At 54.4% G+C, this 19,178-nt stretch overlaps 1 protein-coding gene across 1 annotated transcript in view; it reads right to left on the bottom strand.

The window, feature by feature from the left end:
- The window catches only part of LOC144170845 (apoptosis regulator Bcl-2-like), an 82,349-nt gene extending 67,399 nt beyond the window's left edge, over nucleotides 1-14,950 (bottom strand). The window contains exon 1 of the mRNA XM_077700864.1: nucleotides 14,347-14,950. Within this exon, the coding sequence (XP_077556990.1) occupies nucleotides 14,347-14,778 (432 nt within the window). The 5' untranslated portion in view covers nucleotides 14,779-14,950. The remainder of the gene's footprint in view (nucleotides 1-14,346) is intronic.
- Nucleotides 14,951-19,178: the final 4,228 nt, after the last annotated feature.

Genomic DNA, 19,178 nt, shown 5'->3' with positions numbered 1-19,178 from the left:
CCACGAAAGCGAAAAGCATGGATGGGTGTCGGCTGCGTCTCTCCAGGCTAGCTAACTCTGTTTTGCGCCGTTTTGGTTGTAATGCCACTGAACTAGAACGCACGATTTAAGCAAGGGTCAACTACAACCCACGTGCCCAGGAAAGGGGGGGGGGGGGGGGGCGGAGCGCGAAAATTTTGTCGCGCTGTCATGCACGGCGACCAAGGCATCCACCACCGGCGGCGTAAACCATCCAAGAATTTTTAAATCCTGTACGGAATGGGCACCTTCTCTCCCTTGGAGACCCGTTTCCCTCCTGACATGCCAAACTCCCATGCAAGGCCTTCATTCGCGGGGTTTTACCGCGTGCACCCGCTCCGCGACGCGAACGGAGAGTCGCTGCAGAACAAAAGGACGTTGCAGATGCACCAACTCACCCACCAACAAGTTCTCCTAAACGGAGATTCGCGGGAGAAACCACAGGCATGGCTGCTTCAGGTAACCCCACGCAACCAAGGGCTATACAGTTAGTTGCCCAATCAGTCTGTCGCTTGTAATAGTGCCAACGCAGCTCCCACAGTGCGACCCAAACATTCGGACCGATAGGTTCTCATATCCCAGCGCACCAAGGACGAAACGGAAACATCAACGGCGACTAGCTGGGCCAAACGTTGCGATCTGCACGGAACCGGCGGCCCGTCCCCTCCTGCGCGCTCCGTGTGTACTCGCGCCGAAAAGCGAGGCTAAGCTGGGCTTGCGCAAGCGTGCAGACGTCGCTCCTCCGAGAGGAGCCAGCTGGGCCTTCGGGCGAAAGAAAAACAGGCCGTTCCGAAAACGCCGCCGCCGGGAACCCGGAAGCAGCAGCTGGTCCCATCACCGGGCTCGCCGCCGCCAACAGACGCGCGCTCCTCGGACGAGCAGGCCAAAGGAACCGGCCCACGCCCGACGCCTTCCTTGACCAAGCACATTTCTGGCCTTCGGCTTTCCTGCCCCCGGCGCGGCAAGTAACAGCGACATTTCGTTGGCGTTCAGTCATCGCGGGAATTGTTCCGTGTTCCTCTGCTTCCCTGATCAAAACGTGGCGTGAAAATCCGTACAGACCCCGAGCGACGCGACGGTAATCCATCACGATTACGCCCGTGATTATTCTCCAGGAAACCTAGCGGCGTGAGCGAACATGGCTGCAACAGCGACACCCCGACACACTGGCAGCTAACACTGACAATGAGCATGCATAACCAAACGAAACCGGGCGGTTTGTTTAACGAGGCCTTACTCTTCGAAGCCGCGAGAGACTGACCAGTAACGTTAGTACGACTAGACTCGGCGGATCGCCCTTGTTAGACCAACGTTTAGGCTTAAACATTTGGCAGCATTAGCGTTACCCTTGGAAACTTTCGAAGCAACGTGAACTCTACGCTAAGCTGCGGTGACCCAGTGACCAGCGCCACTAGATCAGGTTATTTGGTGGCTCTACCAGTGACGACGTCAGACCACAATAACCTCAGGCCTAAGGTACCCTGCTGCTCCCCTACTGCGCCGCCAGCACTCCGGCTGGCCCCTTGGCAACGGAGACGCCGTTGCTAGGGCTTCATTACAGCCCCCGAAATCTGGGGAGGTAGGGTGGAAGCGCTTCCGCAACAGAAGGAAAAAGAAGCAAGTTCGACCCCCCCACCCGACGCAAGCGAAGGAAGAGCGAGAGCGAAGAGGGGGCCCCCCTCATCCCACCCACCACAGCCCCGCGCCCTCATTTTCTGGCCTCCCCCTCGCCGCTGTTTCTATTTCCACGCCGGCGTCACGCCCGTCGGAAGCGGCGCGCTTCCTGTTTCCGCTCCGCGCGCGGCCGCCCCCGCGCTTAACCAAGGGTCCGGCGGCCATCGTCGGGGGTCACTGCTCGACGCCTATGCGCCGGCTGAGCGATGTCCAGGGCTCCGCGTGGGAACCTCGCCATGCACTCGGCAACCAACGCGACGACGACAGCGGTTGCCCAAACACAAAAACCAGGCGTCGTGAGCAGCTCTGCTATCGCTGTCGTTTCTGCGGACCCGCTATCTGTCTGGCGGGCGAGCTCTTGTCTCTCCTGACCGAGCATTTCCGGAAGACATTTAGCTCGTAACAGGGCCATCCCCGAGATACTGCTATCCTGCTCACGAAGAAATGACCGGGGCTCTCATGAGCCACAGGCAACCAAAGAAAAGAACGAAACAACACCGGGAAGAAGCGTAACAAAACAAAAGTAACCCCAAAGACAAACACTGCAGTCGGCGACAAAACACCACTCGCAGAAAGCAAAGGCGTCCCCGTCGGAAGGGAGGGGAAAGATGCCACTGCGGCGGCGGCGGCGGCACGGAACGAAAACAACCCGAGACTCGTCCCAGAGGAGCCCACCAACAGCGGCGCTCTTTACGACCGACGGGGCGGCCCAGAGGTGCCAAACTGGGGGACGACGGTCGCCCTTACGACCGGTCACCGGAAGAACTCGGGAACGGCCACGTCCTTCCTCTACAGGTGGCTGTTCACAGCGCCACACTGCGGTGAACAGGGTGTACGACATCTGCACACTGCCTCGCCAGAGCGCCCAATCGAACCCCGAAAGAAAGCCACGCGGGTCGAGATCATCACACACAAGCCATTTTGCCCCCACCGCTGCTGACCTTTCCCAGGAAAACAGGACTCAGCCGGCAGCGTGCCCGATAACCACTGGAACACCCCATGAGTGAGCGGTCAGTGTGGTGACCAAGGGGGACGCGGCGGCCCTGCACACCACCGCGCACCGATTCGGGATTTAGTGCGTGCCGCATGGAACAGGGCTGCGCGCCTTGTTGCGACGCGGAGACACGCCCGGCCACAACAGCCATGGGAATGCAGTCGAGTGTGCTTCCTCTAGACTCGGTGCCACTCCCAGGGAGGACCGCGGCAGGGCGCTAGAATCCCGGGGCCACATTGGCGGCCAAGGATACACACGGACCTATTTTTCGCCGCTGGCGAGAACGAACGGACGGTGCCTGCATTCGAACCCTGAAAAGATCCCTGCATTCGAACCATAAATTCAGTAAGGTTGAGGTGTTGGGCTAGCTGCCGTTGGCGCTGTTGAAGTACGTGTTGGCGCTGGACGGCAACGGCGGATGGATAAATGTACTGCGTTTTTATCGTTTATCTGCTTTTAAGCTATCGTGCTACCATATGCTACATGTATATAAATGTTTTCCGTGTTAACAGCGAGTTAGAAGTCATCGCTGCGTATGTCCTTTTCTTGTCTTTGTGTGTAGTTTACTGGGCTGTAGTTTCAGCGAAAATTCAGCCTACTTTTGCTTACCACCAACTCACTTCTTTCTGCATTACGTTTATTTTTATCAATATCGCAATTTCTTGGGCGCCGAAGGTGTACCGCATCAAGCGTTACAGACTGGTTTCCTCGGTGAGAACACATAAATGCTAAGGAACTGAACATGCACAGGCAAGCCGACGCCCAGACCCACATCTGCAGGGCTTTAAAAGCATCCCGACAACGGATACGGCGTTCAAAGGCACCTGCATTCGCTCAAACAAGTTCATTCCCACCCGAATCCTGCAAGAAGGACCTCGATATCCAATCAATAGCACTTTCAGCGCTAATAAGTAACTGTCTGGGCCCGAAGTCACAGCCACTATGCATGGCCTCAACGCACCACTTGAAACGCCAGCACCGGTCCGCTGGTTGTTGCAAAACGTCCGGATAGCGCAAGTGCTACTCCGCACGAAGGCGCGCATGCAAAGCGAGGCGGGGAGTGCAGTCGGCAATGACAGGATCGCTAGACAAATGCGAACAAATCATATCCGCGGCGGCCTATTACCGAGAGAGAAGGGGGCGAAAAGTGCGGCTGCCGCCTCGGCCGGCGACGAACGAAGGCGGCCATTTGCATGGCGTATGCAAATGCCGCTCCCACTTAGAGGCGGCCTCGTGATTAAACGAGCGATGCACCCCAAGGGCGGCCTACGACGAGGGAGGGAAGCCGGACTGCCGTTATACGTCCGCTACGACGCACTGCACGGGCAAGGGCAGAACGAAAAAATCGCGGACAGCCATCATGCTCGTTTTTCCTTCTCCACAACTCAACGCGGCGCAGTCCCCGCGAAAGCAGCCGCAACGCGGTGGAGGAGGAGGGACGACGATCCGGAATAAGGAGACGAAGAGGAGATGCGGGATGCCGCGGCGGCGGAAACACGACACCCGGGAAGAGGATGCAAATCGCGGGAGGCCCCCTCATCCGGCGGTCGGGTTGTCCCGCCGCCAATGCAAAGGCGGTCCCGGAGAGAGGATGCGTGCAGTGTGGGAACCAAGGCAAACGACGCGGGCAAAAGAAAAGCGCGCACGAGGAACGCGGGCCTGCGGCGATTACGTGCCGCTGATTTACGGACCTCCCCCGCCGAGTTTATGGCAGTCTTTTCTTTGTGCGGATACAACACGCGCTGCTGCAATGCGCAACAGACACAAACTGGCGTCCTGTGCGCGCCTCGAAGTCTTCGGGAACGAAGTTCCACAACGGCGAGCCACGGCAGATGTTAACCATGTGAGCAAACCGCGTGCGAGGAGCCCGCCATATACGCAGGAAAAACGGCAGCTGCGCGGCGCACGGCGCTTCGTTGTTTCCCAGTGAACACGCCTCGTCCGATCTGCCCGCGCTCCTCGCCCATTCGGCATTCCGGCTAATAGCAATGCGTCCTATGTTTTGAAGAAGGCGCAGGGCTCCTCAAGACCTTAAATTATTCGCGCTACGCCTGATTCTTTTGCGAAAGAGTGTTGCTAACAGCTCCACAGCAGCGCAAGGCTCTCCAGAGCGTCAGCAAACCCCCCAAAATACAACTCGAATACCCCCCTCCCCCTTCGTGTGTCGCGAAGGGGCGCACATCATTTCCTCCTACAGGGAACAGTTCCCGAAGCTCACCAATCGCACAACAGCAACACGCGAAACGCCCGAAAAATTCGCACAGGAAAACAAAAAGAAAAAGGTGACAGCTCATATCGCGGGTACAACGAGGTGAACAAGGTGGAAAAACAGAAAAACAGGCCCGTTCCGCTGTCCACAAAGCAGCAAGCAAAAGTCATGCACCGAGCACCAGTTTCTCGTGGGCGTCGTCATCTCGAGAATGCTCGTCATCCTGGGAACCCGGTGGCGGCGAAATTCTCAAACCATTAAGGGCGTGAGCAGCAGCAGCGTCAGCGCGCTTCGCGGCGAACCGCAGAGCGACCGCGTCTGGCGCATCACGAGGCGCGCGTGTGAACGATCCGAGATGCCTCCCACGGGCAGACGGGTTGCGCGCCTGCGGGGCAGGGAGGGAAGGACGACGACCATGCAGCGCCCGGATCGCCACCTACAGTCACGGACAGATGAAATGCGAACGGGAACACACGAACAGCGCGACTTCTCTCCATCCAAGGCTCCAGAACAGCTACAAAGTCTGTAAATGTGGCTTTCCGAATACGTGGACCTCAACGAGTCGCTTGGTGACCTCCCCGAAGCGTATTCTTCGCTTCTCCGTGTTCTGCTTCAATTTCGAAGCTGGCTTCTCATTTGTTTCCGACTGTACAGTCGAAAGCTTTGTGACAGTAAACACGGGAGCGCGTGCCGCTTCAGTACATGCAGAGCGGTCTAGCGATGAGATGACGAACTTACGTAGTTCGTACATTCGGCGGATCCACTCCCCGAAAACGGTTGATTGCGCTGTTGTCTGCTGCGGAAGCTACGTTGGGTATCCGGAAACGATTCCAGAGAATACTTGTGCCGATGAGGGGCTTTTTATAAAGCGCAAAACCCACCGAACGCGTGAAAACTTTCTTTTCGCTCCCCGATTGGGTGATAAAAAATGCGTTATCTTCCGTGACGTTACTAATGCAGCAGGCACCCGCGCGATAAAGCGGTTTCAGGGAGTGCGGCCGCTAAACGCACAAACTGCGAGAGCGCGCCAGCCTCTCGCCAGAGTGCTCTGCTTAACTGTCATAAAGCTTTCGACTGTACATATGCGCCCCACGGAGAGGGGATTCGGTGCCCCGCCTGCGCACGATAACATTCGGTTTGCCGCCAGAGTGCGCCATGCACGGCGGCTGCAACATCTAGACAAGCCGTGCCTGCCGGCGTTTCGTAAGTCCCACTGAAATCAAGACGCTGGCGACTACACCGCTGTCACCCCATACTATTTCGTCGGCCAGCGCGAGTTCCGACACCGTTTCTTAACTTTCTCCACACTGAAGACACTGGCAACAGGATACCTTCAGACGCCGATTTACGAGACCCCCCCCCCCCCCCCCCCCCTTCCCCGAGGTCTGCCAAGGACAATCGGGCAAAATCGGTTACTTCCAAGGCTAGAGGTCGCCTGGGCAGTGGATGGAATTCTCGTTCTTCTCTTAAGAGGCACATGCGCGAAGCAAGGCAATGCCCACATGCATTTTGGAAAAACCAGTGAAGAAAAAAAAAAAACGCGGGAGAAAGAACAACACACTCGCTGACGTGTTCCCCAGCGAGTGTGTTGTCCTTTCTTTGCCTCGTGTCTTCGCTGGTTTTCCCCCCAACGTGAGAATGCACGCTGGCCCGGCAAGCTACATGTGCACATGCAGGCGGCGTGCCTGTTCCATGCTTACAAAGCACTAACGGTAGTCCCAAAACAGCGCCAAATGCATGGGAGTGCGGATGAACGGCCAGCGTGCACACGCATACATGCGACGTCGCAGTCCGGGTTAGTGGGGCGGATTACCGCAGCACGAATGAGGCTCGGATGACGTTCGTGCCAAGGGAGACAGCGCCAGCGGGCAGCAACCAGCGCGTGCCCAAGACGACCTGGTTTGACACCCACGAGCAGCTCGCAGGTTGGCACCGGCAGAGCTAAGCGCACGTTGAAGAAGGGGAGCGGGCGAGGAGAATGTTTGCCCAAACAGGACGCCGTAGAACAGCTGGCGAAACGCACGTTCGCCCCAGCACTACAAGCAGCTGGGCGCACACGGTTGGCGCGGACGACGCGCGTCCCTCCTCGATAGTTCGCTGCCCGTGGGAGAAATACGCGCTGCCGTTTCCAGCGCCGAGCAAAATATTCCCGCCACTGATTGCCGAAAGGCTTCGATTAAACTCCCACCGAGACGCCACCAGTCGCACCCGCAACGCTTTCTGAAAAAGCTGCAATGTGCTGCTGAACAAAACAATGACGTACACAGCCAAGCAGAAATCGTGGCGCGTAACAACAGATGCCGTGACGTCGCACCTCATGACGTCGGCATAGCACCGTGAAGCGTGGCTAAACGGTTCCGCCCGCCCGTCTAAATGGCGCTGTGGAAGCTAGTCTGCTTCTTAGGTTGAGTGACGAGATTTAAGTACCCTCCCCTCCCACCCCCCTCCCCCCCATTTCGGTTGAAACCACATGCGCTGAATGTCCGGGATAGTTCGCAAACGTGGAACTATTCTAAAAAAGGGGAAAAGTTCCGCAACTGTCAAGACTGGTTGACGCGCACGCTCACCCTGGATGCGTGCTCGCCATCGGCGACCACCCCTTGCGCTGCCGTGCCATTAAAAGTGCGCGCTGCACGAGGGAGCGGTTAAGGCCGATCCACGCGGCGGACCAAAACGATTATTTGGACTGCGGTACGCGCATCACGTGATAGGACGTTACCAATTCTCGCGCACTGCGGTTGGTCCGCGCAGGACCGCGGCGCTCGCGGTCCAAATATTCGCCGAGGCTTTTCGGTCCGCAGTCTCGACGGCGGACCGCGACATCAATCAGTGTGGTCTGGCGTGGGCGAAGCCGGGTAAAGTTCGCGGCTGTTTCGAAGCGCTCGAAGGAGCCTGTCAATCACCCCCCGGTGGGATAAGCGGCGGGTTAAGCTTACAATAGCGACGCATACTTGATCCGCGCTTTTACCAGCGGATCCTATGGCTCTTACTAGTGCGATTCTAGCCATCATTATCACATTGTTTCACGCATGTGGACCTTACTTTACGGGAAGAGTTCGGTTACAGCGAGCGGTGAAGGGCCGGGTCGGCCCGCCGTCGCCGCTCGTCGTGTCGCCTTCGTGCGAACGACGCCGGCGGCTGCGTGAGCGCGGCCGCCCGGCTTCCACGCGGGTGGCTGTTATTGTGGGGATGAAACGTTTCGTGCAGGCTTGTGCGTTACAACATGTTGTCGCGGCCAAACGGCGCCTGTGTTCAACTTTCTAGCTTGCGAGTTCAGACGGTCAGTCGCGGTCCGTTCAGCCGGCCCGCCGTGTGGATGCGCTCTGCTTTGGATCGGACCGCGGCGGACCGTGACGTCTCATCACGTGGCCGATTGGACCGCGGACTCGGTCCGTCGCGAGGATCGGCCTTTACAGAAACATTCCGAGCGGCAAACGAGAAGTGGGGGAGGCGGCAGCCGTCCAAACGCCTTCCGCGTTGCCGCTGCCAACCGGATGTCCAACTGACATTGCCAGCTCGGCAGACGGCTTTCGCACTGCGCGAGTGTGGCTCCGCGACGATCGGGTCAACGCGGCACAGCCAATAAGCACCGGCTAACCCTGCTCTGCCGCCATCTAACAACGCTCGCAACATCATTCAGCACCTGTACGAATGCCTCATCTTCCATTCGGTACTGACCAAAACTCCATCGTGTCTCCGCCCTTTGTGATGATATTGTTGACATCCCCTGTTCAGCCCGTGATCAACGGTATATCACGATCTGGCATCGGTCGTTTAAAGCACATCTAGAAACGCCCTGCACTTCCGGCAACACTCTCCGTGATACTATTTCTCTACCTTCGCCCCAGCCTTCTCGTGGCCATTCTGCTACCAGGGTGGTCCACCGCCTGTTCCTGGTGCAGCTGAAGACGACAGCCTCACCTCGTTCTGAGAAATTAGCCCTGCCAAGCTGTCCAATGTTGCGATCCCACTGACCCCGCTCACGACTGGTTTAACCACCGCTATATTACCTGACCGCTAAAGTATAGGCCTGCCTCGAAGCTTTGCAGCTAAAACACGCACTGCCCTTAAGACGCACTCGACTGGTCGTACCAACGCAGACAAGTTGCTGCGAAATCAGTAGCGCAACCCTCAGTTGCTACCAAACGTGTCCTCTTGCATTAATTTGTCGTAACAACAGTTATCCCTATTGAAGCACGTCGCTTCCTCCGTTCTGAACGGCAACAAAATAGAAGCAACAGCGCCGACAAGAGCACCTGCGCTTAGAGTCTCCAGAGCAAAGAAGCGCTTGCGTCTTGCAACAGGCCAGCGCGGTTCAACGGCCCCGAGGGGGCTATCCACCTACACAGGCCGAGCGCCATTCGTATTCCAAGTTGAGCAGCTGTCGCCGCTCACGCCAAGCCAGCCGCTCAACCGCGATACGAGCTGGCTGCAGAAGAGGACACCGAACGGCAGCGTGATTCGATACAAAATATCTTCGCCGACACGAGGAAGAAATCGCGCCACGCCACGGGAAAAACGCGTGATACGAACGCCTTCCCCGTATCTTTCGCAAACGCATGAATTGACAAAAAAAGTTGCTCTATTTAGCCGTACACCAAACGCATCCGGGAACTGAAACCTGGAAGTGGCTAGCGCAGTCAGTCGTCCTGTAAAATGCATCTTCGTGTCTGGCTGCCAGACTGGGCCCGCACTGCGCGAAATTGCTCGCTACTGCTGTACTCGGTATGCCAGCCAAGCCCTTCAATCTGCCTCCCCACACGCCTTAGCCACGGCCAGAAAGCGAATGAAACGGCGAAGCAGCGCAACCTGCACTGTCGACACGAAGGAAGGCCCGGCGATGCGCTGTGTGCGAAGCAGCACACGAAGTGCGGGGGTATGCACGTGTGCGCGATACTTTGCCGCCCGAGTCTGAATAACGCGACTGCAAGCCCTTCAGTGCCACTCAGCCTCGGTGTATACGTAGCATCGGCGCATCAGATCCCATTATGAATCACAGGATAAACGCAAACTGCCACCCCCCCCCCCCCCCTGCCTATTCAACTGGCGGATTGTATGCACAGGGGTGAGACAGCTGAATGAGATTTGGGAGCAGTTTTTGGAGCAGCGAAATCTCGATTTTGGAGCAGAAGAACCTTGAATTGTAGCAGAAGAACGACATATATTATGTCACCTCAGGGGACTAAAAAAAAATCAAATTTTTGGCAACTCGTGGGGAAGAAATGCACTCTTAAATCGGTTTCGAACGTACTATAGAACACTGAAACAGCCTCTCAATAAACTTTTTTTTTTCTGCCAGAGTATCACGAGGTACGAACTGCACTACCTTTTTATAAACCACTTTTAAATTCTTAGGTTCTATGAATATAGTAGAGCTCCGTTGAAAATATCGAATTGAAAAACTAAGCAATCGTAAGGCATTTTTATAATCATGTGAATGCCGAAATTGTTATTTTTGTTATCTCGGACTCTGCTGTACGCACAAGTGTAGAGCCACGGCAAAAGTTGCGCAAAACGGTCGTACTCTTGGCATTGAATTTCACTTCAGATAAATGAACCATTATTACTAGCGTGAAATAATAGCCCGTCCCGCTATCGGACACTGCTTAAACATTTTGCGGCAATGTAGCCTGCACCGCTGCTTCTGCAGCATCGATCGTCCCATTTCTGCCACTCGCAAGCTCGCTGTGAAAGGCAGCAATAACTCAGCGTTTTATAACACCGCAACGAGTCCGAAATTTCCCTTCAAACACGCACCGGACTCACACTCAAGGCCGAAACACCGCGAATTCGCGGGCGCCATGTTGTTTTGGATGAACTCCCGTCTTTCGAGCCCCGCAACAGATCAAAGGACTAAATGTAAACCCAGCTACCCCATAACTAAACCAAGGTAGACATCGGCGAAGAGCACTCTGCCTGAACCACAAGCAAATGCTTCGCCCGGCGGCCATGTTTTCCCCATCTTTACCACACCAAGATGGCGGCGCCCAGTAATGTCTCCGGAGATACGGCGCTCCAAAAATTGCCGTTTTTGTTCAACTTGCACAAATAGTTTGACGCCTTAGTAGACATAATTATTTTTTCTACAGGACTTTGCAATAGTTTTCGATGGAAAAACCGAAAACGCACAGTTTATAACATGTGCAACCCGACATTGTGACTTTCGAAAAAAAAAAAAAAAACTATCTCTGGTACAATTGTATGATCAATCAGATTTAAGCTTTACAAACACCATCACATTGGGGGTGCTGGTAAATAATGCCGCCAGTAAGCATTTCCCCCACTGAAACTGACGGGAGCGTTAAAATCCTTGGCTTCAGACTGTTTTGGAGCAGTTTGGCGCAATTTTTACAATTTTCAAGCTTTTGGAGCAGCCTGGCGCAGGAAAACAAATTTGTATCAAATCTGCGCAATATGCGCAGCTGTCTCACCCCTGTATGCAACATATCTCAAGCACTGGTAGCGAATTATTTTTGCCTGTCGCCAGAGACACCTAGGGCCACCCCGAACTAAGGAATGCCACCCACCTTTGGGAGATAACCGGTTTTCTTTCCTGATCGATAAACGCAGATATTTCTCGCTACCTCTTACTCCAGAGAACGCTCACAGCGAGCAGGCCAGGCCAGTCGCGCAACATGCAGAGCCAGACGCCGGCAGTCACGACACGACTCACCTTGGAAGGCGCCCCTACCGAGTGCAAATTCGCTGCAACGCGAGGGCCAGCGCTAAGCGCAAACCACGCGTTCGCAATAAACCAGCTAGTCCGGCCGCCTTGCATGATCCGCTTCGCGATCGCCGCAGCCAAGTTCTTTGGGCCCCCTCGGATGTGGAGCCAAGGCCTCCGCCACTGACTGCCTCGGGCGCGTTCGCACGGCCTCCTTCCCACCGTTTTATCGGGCAGCGGCGACGCTTTGCTACCATTACGGCCCTTTTCCGGTGGCCCAAACAGGGCTACGGGCACCCTGGCTCAGCGGCCAACATTGTCAGATCCCATGGAATTATCGCGTTGTTCGTCGAGATTCCTTCGACGCGGTCATGCCTGAACGAATTCGTTATCCCTACTAGGCACGCAAGAAAACGATGAAAGAAAAGACCCAATGCAACCAGCGGTTCCGATTGAAGAAGAAACGAGCCAAGAACGCGAGGGCGCCGATTTTATTTATTTATAAGTGCTGTCGACGCATGCAACTAAATCGGTGAGCCAGCGCAGTCAATGACACATTTATCTCGGGTGCAAATGAGCACCGCGGTAGCTGGAGATGTTCCCGTATCACCTGGTGTGCACTTATAATAACCTGACCTGACGGGTTGAGCAAGTACAGCCAATGGCGACGACCGTGTAACGGACGCCGCAGTTCAAGTGTTCACAATGCCAAGTGTAAGAGTATTCACAAAAATAGACGACGCTGATTAAGGTACATTCAGGTGCTTAAACTTCATTTGAAGCGTGGAAGCCACTCCGTTGTGTTGCAACTTAATACTTAACGTGCCAATTTTGCCTAGTGTAGAAGCGGAATTACCAAAAGCTTTCACCTAATTCAAAGAGGGTTTCGAAATTACGACGAAGTAATTAATCATTCACAGAATAGAACGAATATCATCGTTGTGCACGAATAAATTAACGAACATCGCGACAGACATCAGGAATGGAACACCCACTGAAAACACCGCAGCCTCGTTTTGCCTAGACGAACAGCGGGAAATTTCCCCAAGCTCAGCAATAGCAAACAAAAACAGGCGCCGAGAGCTACGCGGTGGCCGATTGAAGAAGAAAACGAGCCAAGAACGCGAGGGCGCCGATTTTATTTACAAGTGCTGTCGACGCATGCAACTAAACGGGCCGTGGCCTCGTTTTGCGTAGACGAACAGCAGGAAATTTCCCCAAGCTCAGCAATAGCAAACAAAAACAGGCGCCGAGAGCTACGCGGTGGCAGAGATTGCTTATCGCTTGGCGCATGTTGAGGCAAATAGTTGCCGGATTCCCCCAGCAAAGCCATTCCTACCGGAGACAACTGATCCGTGGGCCACGATAGAGCCGATAAAACGATGCCCCGTCACAGCTGCTCCCTGCATGTGACGATGCAGTCCCGCTATCACCGTACCTCGCGCCTTTTCTGGTTTAACAAATTCGGTTAAGAAAAAAAAAAAAAAAAGCGCAGGCCAGCGTGTGCTACAAGCGAACCGCCATAAATGGGTCCACCAGCGGCCGACAAACACGACGTGGCAGGCGTACTTCAAGATGCGCCGCTTTCGCCAGCACCCCAGTCGAAGCCCGCCTTCGGCCCGGCTTGGAAAAAAACAGGCCGCTGCGCAGTAGGGCACGCGGCGCCTTGCTTGAGGGCTGCCTCGTCGGACGCAACGCGTACCCGAGGTAACGCAAGGCCGAATGCGGATCGTCTGGTACGCAGCAGCAAACCATTACTACGCGTTCGTCCGCCGACCGGCTCTCTGCCCGAAAACACAGACGCCATGCGCGTCTCGCGGCAAGGCAGCGGGAATTCGTCACTGCGTTCCTATAAATGCGTGTTAGCAACAAACAAAAAAAAAAAGGGACAGAATGCGGCCCTCAGTGGAGCAAGCACCTTAGAGGCAGCTATACTTCGTAATAACGCCAACTCGCCGAAAAATGACACCAGAGACTAGCGTGTGACCCAGAGCAAGGGCAACGTTGAGCAAGGGGCCCTCCGCCAGAAAGGTCCGTTGAGAAGACGCCGAGCGATGGAACAGCGGAGGGCACTCAGCCTGGCGACGCGATAAGAGCTCAGAACGAGCCGGAAGAGACTCCCCATTGACTGGGCGAGGAACATTCTTTTGAAAGGACGGAGGTATGCGCTTGCGACACTGCCACCACGCCAATAAGCAAGGCGCCGCTAAAGGCTGATGCGCTTTGTTCCTGGTGCAAAAGTTGGGCTCCAGCGCCTTGAATGCTCCTATCGTTTATCTTTTTTGCTATAACGCCAACATCTGGAATCCATTACTGCACTGCCTCGGCCGATATTATGTGTGTGATTAAGGAACTTCACTAGAACTCGAATGAGCTTTGAAAATATATTCCCTAAAGCGTTGCCCCGGTAAACGACCAGGGATGGCAGTAACTGGTTATGTCCACAAATGGTCATGATACGTCAAATATGAACCCTCCTAGACAGCAACAAGAACTTACAATATCAGCCCGTGCTATGATTCGTTATGCGTTGCTACACCAGTTAGCTAGCCACAGGGGGCGACTGCTAACGATTAGTAGACCACTGAACGAAGAAATTTGGGATTCAGATCAAACAGCGGGGAAATTTGAATACGCATGACTAACTGAATGACTAATTATGCGGCGACAGCAGCTAACAGACAATATCTTGCGTGGCAGCCGGATACAACTAGTCTAGCAGCGGGGCAGCCGTTGGCTGCGTTTGAATGCGCCGGTTCGGCCAACGCAGGGCTGAACGCTGCTTACCCATCCTTGGTGGTCTTTTATCCACGGAAGGAGCCTCGTACATACGTACGAAGACAACCACGATGCGATGCTGTCCACCAGCTCTGACCAGTTCTTTTCGACGCAGAGCGCCGACAGCTCCACACTGAATGCGAAGGCACCCACGATGCGGCCCCACGTAATCCCTTCGCTGAAAAGCTCGTTCAGGACGTCCATGTAGGCCGTCTGAGCCACGGATGGAGTCATGTCGAGCCGGCCACACATTTGGCTGAATTCCTCGCGGTACTTGGTGATGAATTCTTCTCCCAGCGTCCGCAGGACCAGAACCACTTTGGACGGTCGCGGCAATGGCGGGCACGTATTCCACTGCAGGCCGCGCCGGTTCAGTTGGTACCGCATAAAGTCGTTCACCATCTCGTTCACCTGAGTTTTCTCAGCCTCGTTGACGGCCATGGCGGCAACGCCGGCGGCTTACAGCACAGGAATGACAAAAGAAATCGGCACTGAGCTCTGTTCCCCACTCACCGCTCACCGGCAACACAACACGACGACTGCCGGCTCCCTCGACGCCGGCTTGAAAGCCTCGAAGCCTCACTCGCCGCCCGTCTGCGCAGTCAGCGGCGCCGAGCGGAGCTGCTGGACGCGGGTCGCCACCTACCGCTCGTTCGACGAAACGCTCCCGGTGGGTTGGGGCAGCGCATGGGGGCAGCAGCGCCAGCATCAGCGCGCGTGTTAACTTCCAGAGTGGAACATGGTGAAACCGCGCGTCGGGCTGCTATGTTTCAGACTACGATCGTAGCCCCAACCAGTTCTGCAGACTGCGCTGCCAACCCGCCAGCTGTCTCGTGGGAAGGGAAGGCGTACTATCTCGAGCATCTTCCATTCCACCTTTCTCTAACTCCTCATTGCCATCTCGTTTATTTATTCTCACTCCGTCTGTGTTCCATGTTTTCTTTTTTATTTTTAATGAGGTGCTTTCTTGCACTTTTACTAAAATTGAATGAGTTGGACAAGTTTTCCGTTGGCTTCGAAGTTCCTCTTAACACGGCTATAAGCTCACGTTAATTGTGCTTAAGAAAATAAAAAAAATTCGAGTTACATTGCCGATGCCGTATTTCGACCAGCATAGAGCGCTTGGTTCCGTCGACCCACTGCGCCATTTTTTTAGGCCAGGCACTGTACTCCCGACGTTATCAACATAGCGCCGACAATACCGTTATTTTCACGTGGGGAACTGTACTATCGTTAGAAGAAATTACTTCTAGAGCGGGGGGAAATAAAACTCAGTTCCCAATTTATCGCCACTGCTACGGTAAAGAACTCAGTCGCCAGTGCCACTTGTGCCAACGAAGAAGACTGCATTCTTCGTTGGCTAGTTTCCTTTGCGGTCTTCAATTGACGAGTACCGAAGAGCGATAGACAACCCGCGGGCAGTCCGAGGCCTGCCCTTGCGTTGGAAAAAATCGGAATAAAGTGAATGGCCGCGTATCTCCTCACTTCGCTTCAAATACAGGCGACAGACGAGAGTCCCTTGCCACCCCTGCCAAGCGACTGCCTCTCCCCTCTCCTTCGCCCGCCTCTCACGCTCTTTCTCCACAGTGGTTATCGAGGGATCCCTCGATAACCACTGTGGAGGTTTGCTCAAGTCAATTCAATTTTCCAGCGTTGCCATCTATTGCAACTTCCCGTTACCGTCGGACCTGGAAATCCGCCCCAAGGCATTCCAAAAAGTGCTCGGGCGCGAGTCTTTCTTTGCATTTTGAGGTGAAAATTTTGGTTTAAACTTCGCTTTCTTATTTGCTATCGCGAGTATCAAGCGCATATCTAGTATTTCCAATTAAAGAACGAACAATGCCTAGCACCGGGTATGTATTGACGTTCTGTCTTAAAATTTGCTTGATGCTCTTTTTTTTTGGCTCGACAATCTTAGCAATTATAAAGGATGGTACCATGACTTAGTTGTTTTGAAAGGTTTTCGCCTATATAAACTTCTCGTTTCAGACTATTTTGCACTGGGTGGCTGCATCGCGGTACAGACATACAGACAGACCAAAATGTCAGGGTTTAGGCATACCCAAGAAGGACTATCGTAGTTGAAGTTCGGTAAGGATTTACACGCGGGACAGTTTAGAATCGAAGAGCCCCAATTAACTAGCTAAGCTTATTTCGCATTTTCCTTCTTTTCGGTCATATTGTGCTTGCAACTCTAGCGCGTAATAGGCCGGAATCGAGCCTGGGTCCCTGGCGCTATGAAACCGGCGTCTATCCGACTGCTCCATTTCGACATGGTCGAAGCGAACGCGAAGCAGCAGGTACCGATTCGCGCCGTGCACCCCGAACCCAAATGTTAGGCCTGGGGGTATTACGAAAGTTTGGCTCTCTCTCTCTAGAAAAGTGGTGCGTACCTCCAGAGTAGCACATACTCGCAGTGGCCGATTGGCCAACCAAAGAATCCCTCGCGAGAAAGCTTCGCGTTCAACCATCGCCGTCGTCAGACGGAGGAGTGCGGGTTTTTAGTGTATAAATTATATAAATTCACGAAAGTGGATTTAGACAAAGCTTTCTCGTGACGACGGTGGTCATTGGCTAATCTTGCCTACCATAGTTAAGTGAAGTACTTTAGGAGATCTGTTTGTCTCCTCCCCACCTGATATACCAATATACGCGCGCGTGCGGTTGTTTGCGTGTGGGCGTGCAGTTTCTTTTCTAACGAGGTCCGTAGCGAGAGCAGCCACGTAGCCAGGTCACGTTTTGCGGAGCGCTTGTAAACAATCAACGATTTCACGCGCGTGGAAATAGCCGACGGAGAGGAAAACCGGCTTCGCTGGCGCGTCTTGGCCACTGCGCGCTCGAGACTTTCTGCGCAACTTTTCTACCTGTACAGTCTTTGCTACGCGAACACACGTTCTCTGGGGCGGCGCCCCAGGAAGGGCCGTCTGGAGGAAAGCGGCGGTTGGGAAGGCACGCAAAAGAGAGATAACGTTAAAGAGGAAATTTGAAACGACAAATACTGTTGCAGAAACAATTCAAAGCTGACGGAAGAAAGCAACGCAAGCGAAAGTTGTGTTCCCGATTTTTAATGCGAAAGCATTAAATTACCTATTAAGCGATAAGGCTGGCTGGCGTCGGCGCGACGTTGGCGCAGGCGTCCGTGACAGCGAGACGGTGCTCGAGAAGCGTTCCAATGCACGGGACGTTCCATGGCGAGATTTGAAACTTAGCAGCAGCAAGATCTGGTCGTCCGCACCAGTCCACTGGGGATGAAGGGAGCGGGAGGAGGAAAGCTAAACGACGATCAGCGAAATTGCCGTCAGCTCTCCCGCACACGGTGGCAGGAACGAGCAGCGGCGAAACGCGTGGGAGGCAGATCGAAGCAGTTTGAAAGCGTCCAGGTGGATCGCAAAATGAAGCGCCCTCGAACTCTTTTCTTCGGTCGATTGCTCGCGCATTGTCTCGCACGAGAGCTAAATTTAAACCACTGACACGAAGCGAGACACCAGCGGTAAAGGCTTTTCCAAAAATCCAACGCTGTCTCGAATGCACTGAGTGAAACTACCGCTACACTTGAGAGAAGCTACCGCCGCTCGCTCGGCTGCTGTTCAGGCGGGCACCGATTAAGTGCGCCCTGACCGGTCGAGATTGCCTGCGAGCGAGGCTCGGTGCGCGCACGTTATTGGAAAGCGGGATTCCGCGGCGGCTGTCGCGCGCAATTACGCGCCACATTCGTCTTTCCGCACGCTCCGCGCGCGGCTGCCGCGGACCACGGTTGGGGCCACGCGCCGCGCAGGGCACCTGTCAGAAAACGCTCCAAGAAGGGGGGCGCTTACATGAGGTGCTCCGTACGATCTGTGCATCATGTATTCCTAAAAAAAGAAAAAGAAGATAGCCACAGAATGCGCTCAGCCGGCTTCTTCCGCCTCTCTCCTCGTTATTTTGTGTGGGCCATGCCAAGGGCAGTCAACCCCGACCAGGCAAAGGGAGACGGATGATCTCGGACGCTCCGGCTGCAGGTCCGCGGAAGCAGAACCTGCCTCGCCTGAGACCATGGATGCGAGCGAACAAATCGCTCTGCGCGTTTCCTCGAGGGGAAAAAAAGCCCTCCGTAATTGGCAGAAACAGCCCCGCAGAAACTGCCAGGGCAAAAAAAGAAAAACGGGGGGAGGGGGGGGGTCCGTAACGGGTTCGTGAAGAAAACAAGCAGCTCTGCGCTACCGCCTTATGCTTCGCGTTTCTCGCGTGCACTCGAGGCGGGAACGCTGGCCGTAATTTAATACGCAGCCTCGTCGATAAAACATCCGGGAATGAGAGAGAGAGAGAGAGAGAGAGAGAGAGAGAGAGAGAGAGAGAGAGAGAGAGAGAGAGAGAGAGAGAGAGAGAGAGAGAGAGAGAGAGAGAGAGAGAGAGAGAGAGAGAGTCATTACGGCAAGTGTTCTCGGGCCGTCCGACGAAAAATCCAAGCCCTTTCTTCACTGGCATTCATTAGGGGTCGGTGATCGGGCCCAACGCCGGCGGTCCAGGATTTATTTATAACAGCTACGGGTGCACTTCTGTTTCAACCCTGTTATCCAGAGCCAACTTACCACACTGAAGAAACCGTTCATCCAGGCTAACATTTCTGTCTCAAATAACAAAAGGCCCTATAAAAGTGAGACATTTCCAAGATAACATTTTCGTCCGTATATGCCACTAGGCAAGGACATCGAATGACAATTACTCCTTTTCGTACACGCAACAATACCTTAAGTACTCTTTCTTTCCGTGGACCATTACTGAATGGAGTCGACTTACTAACACCCAAGTACAACAGCCTTCACTTACCTTGTTGAACTCAGTGTTTAACTTAGTGCTGACAT

The sequence above is a fragment of the Haemaphysalis longicornis genome, unplaced genomic scaffold (genome assembly GCF_048455015.1).
Source record: "Haemaphysalis longicornis isolate Haplotype H1 unplaced genomic scaffold, Haemaphysalis longicornis Haplotype H1 scaffold_2, whole genome shotgun sequence".
NCBI lineage: Eukaryota > Metazoa > Arthropoda > Arachnida > Ixodida > Ixodidae > Haemaphysalis > Haemaphysalis longicornis.
This window is presented reverse-complemented; position numbering and strand designations above follow the sequence as displayed.